The sequence below is a fragment of the Phodopus roborovskii genome, unplaced genomic scaffold (genome assembly GCF_943737965.1).
Source record: "Phodopus roborovskii unplaced genomic scaffold, PHOROB, whole genome shotgun sequence".
In the NCBI taxonomy this organism is placed as follows: domain Eukaryota; kingdom Metazoa; phylum Chordata; class Mammalia; order Rodentia; family Cricetidae; genus Phodopus; species Phodopus roborovskii.
In genome coordinates, this window is record NW_026125052.1 from 13,847,856 (window position 1) to 13,856,022 (window position 8,167).

Sequence of the window (8,167 nt, forward strand, 5' to 3'; positions counted from 1 at the left end):
GAATAGAATGAAACAGTGTGGGTAGCTGGAAGAGCTATGTAGATGAGTCAGTGATCTCGCCAGGGGAGCCACGTGGAGGGGTCCTTTACATCCGGCCCCAAGCCACCTGGATCCTGCCCAGTTTGGAGTTCAGAGCAAGTTCTGGGAAACCAGCTGAGTGGGAGAGAAGCCCAATTAACCTTGTTTCCAGGGCAAGATAAGGATCAAATCCTGGGATGAAGCCATTTTTTCTTCCAAATGCCCTGCCAGGCCAGCTCTTTCAGGTTAGGGTCAGAATGTGCATCCTGCAAGCTCCCCACTCCCCACCAAAGTGGAGGGTACAGAAGACGGACCAAAATCTTTCTCTAAAGAATACAAGTGATTCAGAGGTCTGTTTGATCTCATTAGCCACCCACAGGGAAGAATCCCAGTGACAAAGGGCTCACTGTCACTTTAGAGATGTGGTCCTGAGAGAAATCCAGAGAACATTGTGAACGTTTTTAAAGAATTAACAATAAAAGTCTCCCAGGAAGTCTCCCTGCAAGAGAATTCCGATAGGCTCTGCTCTGTAGTCCCAGGCGCTGGCCTCTTTCCGGAGCAAGAAAGGAAAATGGTAGATACCGATCAGCACTGTGGAGTGGACAGCTCCCAGCTTGTCCCTAGGCCTGCGAAGAGGCAGGGGTGGAGGGAGCGCATTGTTTTTACTCAGAAGGCTAAAGATTAAGTGTGGGCATTTAGTGGCGTGGATGAGCACAGATGACATTTAGACTTCCTCTTCTCTCTTCCCTGCACATTTCGGAGCCCTTAGCGTGTCTGACCTTAACCCTGAACAATACATTCAACTTCACTTCGATCCTAAAACGAGTGATGGTGTTTTGAAGGGGGAGAGGGAGCACCAAGGGCACTTTCTTTAAGAAATTCCCAAGTCTCCTCGGATTCGAGTTTTTAGGATCCAGACTCCCTTTCAAATATTTCAAAGGGAGGAGGCATCTTTTTTCGGAAAGTCTGTCCCTACCTCTAGAGGTTAGACTAGGGGGTGAGGGAGTGAGGTCTGGATCAAAGAGTTATGTGTGCTTTCCATTGAGCCCCCTTTCTCCTCCTGAATCAGGGAAGGAGGCTGTTCAGGTGTCAATTGGTGCTGTCACCTTTTACTCATGGTTAGGCTTTGTTCTTAACTAGGATCCTTCTCCAGATTCAGCCACCTCATAGATTTATCCATACTCCTGAAATATCAATATCCCTGATTGACACCAGAAGAGTCCATTCCTTTGAGTCCACTGAAACACAAATTGAAGGTAGAAAGGAGATCAGTCCATTAATATTTTACCCTCATGATCTTATTTTTTTTAATTCGGGAATATCCATGTCTGCCTCAAAAAATTTTTTTTTGCATTCACTTGGTTTTTTTTTTGGGGTTTGGTTTTTTTATTGTTGTTGTTGTTATTATTGTTACAGGAAGCTGAGGGTTGTAAAATGATGAGATGGTCACACTTTGATAATTTTTCATTGATGAAAAGATGTTTTGTTTTCAAAGAAGATCCTTGAGCGTGTTTGAGAGCTGAATGAATGTAAGTAGATCACAGGGGTGCTTTGTGCTGGATGCCAGTGTAAATCCGAGTGGAGCCCAGGAGGGGCAGTAAGTGTGACTGTTTAAGAGCCCACTGGGTGTGTGTGAAGGTCTTTCAGTTTGGAAACCCCACCCAGGAATGTCCTCAGCCCGTTCTCTCAGACCTCTGTACCGTCATTTTACATAGCCTCCATCATCCCAGTCCCAGATACATACTTGTCCCCACTCATAAAAGGAGGCCACAGTGAGAAACCGGGTCTGCTTTGCATCTCATTTACATAAATATTTATTAATCGTCATTAAACTCAACAGAAACACGCAATGCACTTCGGGTGTCCGACGGGAGTTTCATCTTCGCTACAAGAGTAAGGTAAAATTGCGTGTGTGGGGGTGTGTCGCCTGTGGGTTTGCGTTTTTTGCATCGAGTGTTTGGGTGCCTGATTCCCTGCCTCTGGAGCAGAGAGGTTCACCTGTTGCCTTTTTTGCGGCAATCTCCAGAAGGGCCCTCAGTTCTCCTAGCTCACTGGATGACAGAAGTCAGAAGGAGCCTAGAACCAAAACACAAAACAAAAGCAACAACAACAACAACAAAAAATCCCCCCAAAACAACAACAAAAACAAAAACAAAACAAAACAAAAAAAACCTCTCCAACCACCAGAAGTCACCAGGAGTTCAGCGCCCAGCGAGGCACAGTCCGGGCAGGGTTAGGGCTATCTCCAGGTCTGGGCTCCTCCACTTCACCCCAAGAGGGAGGGAGTGCCTGCAGAGAGGAGGAGCCAGTAGACTCGCCTCCCTCAGTCCCCGGACGCCCGCATCGGGCCTACGTGTGCGTGCGATGTGGTGTGCGTGCGTGTGTGTGTGTGTGTGTGTGTGTGTGTGTGTCTCATGCAAAACCTCCCTCCCCAAACCGACCCCCCAACAGTTTGCCATTCCATACAAATTTGGGAACACGTTTTTAGAAAACAGTATGACGCACAACGGGATGGGGGGGGGAGGGCAGTGGCAACGGGGTTCCAAATCTCCGAGTCATTGATTGTAAGAACCTAGGGGGGAGGGGCGGCGCGGGCCCCCACTTCTCCAAAGTGCACAGATCCGCGCTTGGGCGGGGCAACCAGCGGACCGGAGGGGCATCCCGGGCCGGGCTGCTAGGCTCAGTCAGAACCTTCTTGCATAGATATTTGTGTCTTTTTAAAAATTATTATTGGTAGTATTTATTATTATTATTATTATTATTATATTTTGCCTTTTATTGCTTCTAAAAGTTCTTACTGCGTTTTCTCTCCGATCCGGACTCTGAGTTCGGCCTCTGTCGCCTCTTAGCTTTTTTTTTTTTCTTTTGTATGTTTGTTTTTTTAGAAAGGGAAAAGGAAACATGATTCTAGTTACAAATTGGCTTGTCCTCTCTCTTTCCTCTCAATCCACATCCCCTCCCACCAAAATAAAAATTAAAAAAATGCGGAGATTCGGGCTGGGGTGAAGGCGTTTGGGCGCCCTGGCTTTTGCTCTCTTCGAGAAGGAAGAGATACCAACTCCTTTCGGCCTGGGCAGCTCGGTGTCTGTTTTTAAAGTAATCATAAACGGAGACACTATCCGGAAACTCAGCTGCCCCTTACCAAAGCCTTCTGGCCTACTGGGAGGTGGGGAGAGAAAACCCAAGTTTAGGAATGCGAAAGGAGTCTCTAGGGAAGGCCTGGAGGGAGGTCCCCAGAGATGCACTCCACGCGAGCAGGGAGGAGGAAGCCCGTTGGGAGAGAGAAGGCGAGTCCCCAGGGAGAAGCGAGGCCCCTGGGACGGGCCACCCACAGGTAGGAGACCAGCCCTAGAGAGCCGTAGAACCGGCGGCCCACGCCCCCGCGCGCCTGGCGCTGGAGTCGGTGGGAGCCCCAGAGCTCGCGGGGCTGGGGCTAGAGGGCCCGGGCAAAGGCAAAGAAAAAGAAAGGGGTCGGCGCGAGGTCTCAGTTATGGAAAAATGCGTTGAGCTCCTCGTACATGGGACCCCGGTCGTGGTGAAGGTGCATATCATAAGACAAGAGATTCTCGGAGTGGACGCCCCCGCGCACCGCCGACGAGCCAAAGACCAACCCGTGGCCCGCGGGCCGTGAGCCGGGCAGCGCCGAGTAGTGCATAGAGTAGTGGTAGCTCTTCTCGTGGTCGGGAGACGAGTCCTGCTTGAGTGAGAAGTTGCCGTTGAGACAGAGTGGGGGGCTGAGCGGACCCTCGTACTCGGAGCTGTTGTAGTCCGGGCTGGCGCCGCCGCCACCCGCCGCCGCGTACAGCGTCTCATAGGCGGCGCAGTAGCCGTGGGTCCGCAGGGCATGCGCCGCGCCTCCGCCCAGGCCGCCCGCCGCCTGGCACTGTGCGCCCGCCAGGCGGGAGCACGGGTACGGGTACGGGTGCATGGCGAACGGGCCGCCAGAGCCGTGAAAGCGGCCAGCCCCGTCCGCGCCCTGCTCTGTGAGGAAGTTACGAGAGTTGAGCTGCAGGCAGCCAGCCACCAGATTTGTAGTGGGTTGCGACAGCCCCTTGCACAGAGTCTGCACGTAGGACACTAGATCCGGCCGCTTTCCCGAGCGCAAGATCTCCGAGAGAGCCCAGATGTAGTTCTTGGCCAGGCGCAGAGTCTCAATCTTGGACAGCTTCTGCGTCTTGGAGTAGCAGGGTACCACCTTGCGCAGGTTGTCCAGTGCGGCGTTCAGGTCGTGCATGCGGTTGCGCTCCCGCGCGTTGGCCTTCTGTCTCCGCAGCTTGGAGCGCTCCAGACGCGCCTTGGTCATCTTGCGTTTCTTCGGCCCGCGCTTCTTGGGCCTCTCGCCTTCCGCCTCGTCTAACCCTTCCTCCTCCTCCTCTTCCTCCTCCTCCTCGACACCCAGCTCGCCTTCCTCCTTGACTTCGGCCAACGCGGCTTCGGGAACCTCTTCTCCACGAAGGGAAACTGGCTTGGCGGCCCGAGCGGGTCCTGGAGCCCCCGACCCGGGAGCAGGAGGAGGCTGCGGTGGCGCGTCGCCCTTGTCGCTTCTAGGCTCGTCGTCGTCGCCGTCGCCCCAGCTGGCGAACTTGGGCACGTCCGAGAGAAGGCCGGGCTCGCTGAACAGGCGGGTCAGCATGGTGCCTGAGGGCGCCCCGGGGGCGGGGAGACAGACAGCACAGAGTGAGGGGCGCGCCGGGGTCACTATGGTCCCCCAACCCGCCTCCACCCCGGACTCTCGGTGCGCGCTCCAGCTCAAGGGGCCCCGATGCCCACCGCGTCCTGCTGCCCCGCCCAGAGCCGGCCCAACCCTGCCCGGCAGCCAGCGGGGTTCGGAGGCCCAGGCTGCCGCCCCACCCGCCCCTGGCCGAGGAGGAGGCCGCTTCGGGCCGGTGTCTGGATCCCAAAGAGCCTGGGCCGGGAGGGTGGTAAGGGAACAGGTTCCTCTGCCCGGGGAGGCGGTGCTCTCGCCCGAAAGCAGGCTCTCTCCGGGTGATGGACAGAAGCTGGGCGGCCACCGTGGGGACAGCTGCCCGGTTCCTTGGCTCCACGGCCCGGGCCCCTCGGCCTGGCTCCCCCTGCCCTCCGGTGCCTCTCACCCCCACGCTCCCTAATCCAATTTGCAAGTTGGCCGCGCGCCGCCCCCGGCCCGGCCCCCACCCCCGCAGCCCCAATTCCAGACGCCGGGAGCACGGTCTGCTCTTGCCACTGCGTCCGGGTCTCCGGGAGCCGGCTCGGGGTGGCGAGGAGTGAAGAAGCCCGGCGTGCGGAGGAGACCCAGTAGCGAACCCAGTCCGTCTTCCCTGCGGTCAGGGACCCCCTTCCCCCTTTCAAACTGCCTCCCTCCCACACGTCTCTTCAGATCTCGTTGTATTTTGGGATCCATGGGGGAAAATCCAAATTTGTTTGTTTGCTTATCTTTTTCTTTTCTTTTTTTCTTTTTGTGGCGAGGAAAGGTCGCAGGTTCCTTCGGGACAGTCATGGGGGGCCCCCATCTTAACCCCTTCGCGTGCCTCATGACCCTGCACCCCCCAGCCCATCCTAAGCATAAGGTCTCCCTCCGCAGCCCCTTGAGCTGCGGCCCCAATGGGAGAGAGAACCCGGGGCGCCCCCATGTCCACCCAGTGAGGGGGTAGAGTCCCAAGAATAGGGGATCTGGGGGACTTTCATGTCCGAAGCAGCGCCCCCCTCCCAATCGGCAGGTCAGATCTAGCTCCCTCTCGGACAACTTACCTCAGAGAGGAGTCAAGGGGAGAGGGGAGGGGAGGGGGGAGGGGGCAAGAGAGAGAGGGGGGGAGAAGAGGAATCTTCTCGCTTATTTCATTGTTCCCCCATCTTCAGGGAGCGGGGGCAGCGGTTCCTCAAGGCGGCGGGCGCCTGCGTCTTCAGAGCGCCATGCGAGCCGCGGAGCGAGTGTGGCATCTCTACCAGGCGGGGTACCAGCCTCTATGCCAGGCCATATGGGCTTGGCACGTCACGGGCAGCAGCTATCACATGAGAGACGGTGATTGGCATGCGTCTGCATTGGGGGAGAGCCGGCTCCCCCGGGACCCGCCGCCATCTGTCACTCTCTACTCCAAAAAAAAAAAAATAAATAAATAAATAAAGGAAATAAATAAATATCTCTGCCGCCCTCCCCTCCCGCCCAACGCAGGGGAAGCAGGAATTGAGAGGGAGGTGGGAGGACTTGCCCCCCTTAGCTATAGAGCCCCCCATATGGGAACAATGGGGTGGCAAGTCTGGGAATTGGAGGTCTGTGGTGGTGGCCAATTCTAGACTCTCTCCAGGGTCTTGATCTGTCCATTTCCCTGTGTCCTGGTCCCTAAGGGGGGTCAGAATCAGACCCTGGGGTATGGTGAAGGGACCTCAATGCTCCCACTCCCCGAGAGAGGGTCCCCTTCACCACAAAGGGACAGCTGAGGCCTCCTTCCAGGGTGGGTGTGGGGGGCATCCCTGACCCAAGCCCCATAGGTAGATGCTGGCATCATGCCATTCCTCATCCCTGTCTGCCCCTCCCCCACCCACCCTCATGCACACACAACATATGTGGCTGAACGAAATTCAAACCAAGGGAAAGACAGAGAAAGGAAAAGATTTGCCTGCCTGGGTGTCTGTGTCTCTGCATGGGCGTGTGTGTCTGTGGGGACATGTGTGTCTATCTGTGGAGTCATCACATAGGAGATGTTTCCTTCTGTGTCAAGGGCGTATAAATGTTGGGGTGGGGTGGGGAGGAACTTGGAGATGAGCTATGTGTCCCATCTGGGGTTAGAGTGGGCACAGATCTGGATCCTAACCTGCAAACCTTCCTCTTCCTCCTCTTCTTGTCCTTACTATCCCTAATCCTTGCCAGGTAGTGGCTTTCTCTTGGCCTTCTTTCTGATTTGGTTAGTCGTCGGGAGGATATGGCTGGTTGGGGACAGCCTAGAGTTAGTAGATGGGACCCAAACATTCTCTCCCTGCAGAAAACAAAACAAAACAAAAACAAATGTAGGCTGGCCGCAGCCATCCCAGGAGAGGTGAGGTGAGCCACGCAGGTGTCTTGCTAAGGGAGATAGGAAATGGATGCTTCATTTTACTTTCCAGTCCCCCTCTCAACCCTCTGATCATGCCGGATACAGATGTTAATAGTACAGGTTGAAGGTGGGAGCTTTAGACTCACATACCCACCCCTGTTCCTCACTCTGTGGTACAGAGAATGGAAACACCCATCTTCAAAGAGACAACCTATCCTTGCCACTCTAGATTCAAGCAGGCTCCGCTTTCAGACCCAAATTTCCTGTCCCTTGGTCTACATGTGCACACCCAACTTTATCTCCACTTCTGGCACACAATGAATGGCACAGAGCAAAGAGAGAGGACACCCCTCCAAGGCCTTAATCCAGAGGGGTGACCTCTGGTCTCACCCCAGATTAGCTTCCTCAAGGGGACTTTGGGCTGCTAAGACATGGATCTCATGTTGCAAACTAAGAAAGGGGGTATGAAGCCGTCCTGGGAGCTTAGGAGGCCAGGAGCCTAAAGGTCAGAAGGCAATGCACTTGCTCTTCCTTCCACAGAGCCTGGGTGGTGGTGGAGGGTGGGATGGGATGGGGGAGGTGTATGTAGCTAGGAGTACAACAGGGAGAGCAAACTGAGACCAGACTCCAGGGCTCCTCCACCAACCCCACAATTGACTGGGTGGTCTCCAAGGACAAGAAGCTCTTCATAGATTCTGCAGTTAGGAAGTTGAAACCCACCTAAGTCTGGCAGCCTGGCAGTGGGGGAAGGAGGAAATGATAGGTCTTCCCAGGAGGCTTAGTCAGGACCCCTCCAGTTTTGGGTTACATACCTGATAGGAGCTTCTAGTTTTTGGTCAAATCTGCTCACCAACTCTTCATTTTGTTTTGTTTTGTTTTGGGATGGGTTCTCACTATGTACTCTTGGCTATCCTGGAATTCACCTCCAGAGTGCTGGGATTAAAGGCCTGTACTACCACTTTGTAAAAAGAAAATGCTGAATTCTAGGCCAGGGATTTAGCTCTAGGGTAGGGCACTTACTTGGAGAACCCAAGGCCCTTGGCTTGACTCTCATAACAACCAAACTCCTTTCAAATGTCCTTCTCAATCTTGGTTTCTCTATCTATGAAGTAGAGGTTGCCATTCTGCCCTTTTTATAGGGC

General features: G+C 54.7%; 1 protein-coding gene across 1 annotated transcript; it reads right to left on the reverse strand.

Moving 5' to 3' along the window:
- Positions 1-3,193: 3,193 nt before the first annotated feature.
- Neurod2 (neuronal differentiation 2) lies at positions 3,194-6,093 on the reverse strand. The gene is made up of 2 exons (XM_051183332.1): positions 5,746-6,093; positions 3,194-4,656 (listed from the first exon to the last, which is right to left on the reverse strand). Exon 2 carries the CDS (start codon positions 4,649-4,651, stop codon positions 3,503-3,505), a length of 1,149 nt encoding a protein of 382 aa, XP_051039289.1. The 5' UTR covers positions 4,652-4,656; positions 5,746-6,093; the 3' UTR covers positions 3,194-3,502.
- Positions 6,094-8,167: the final 2,074 nt, after the last annotated feature.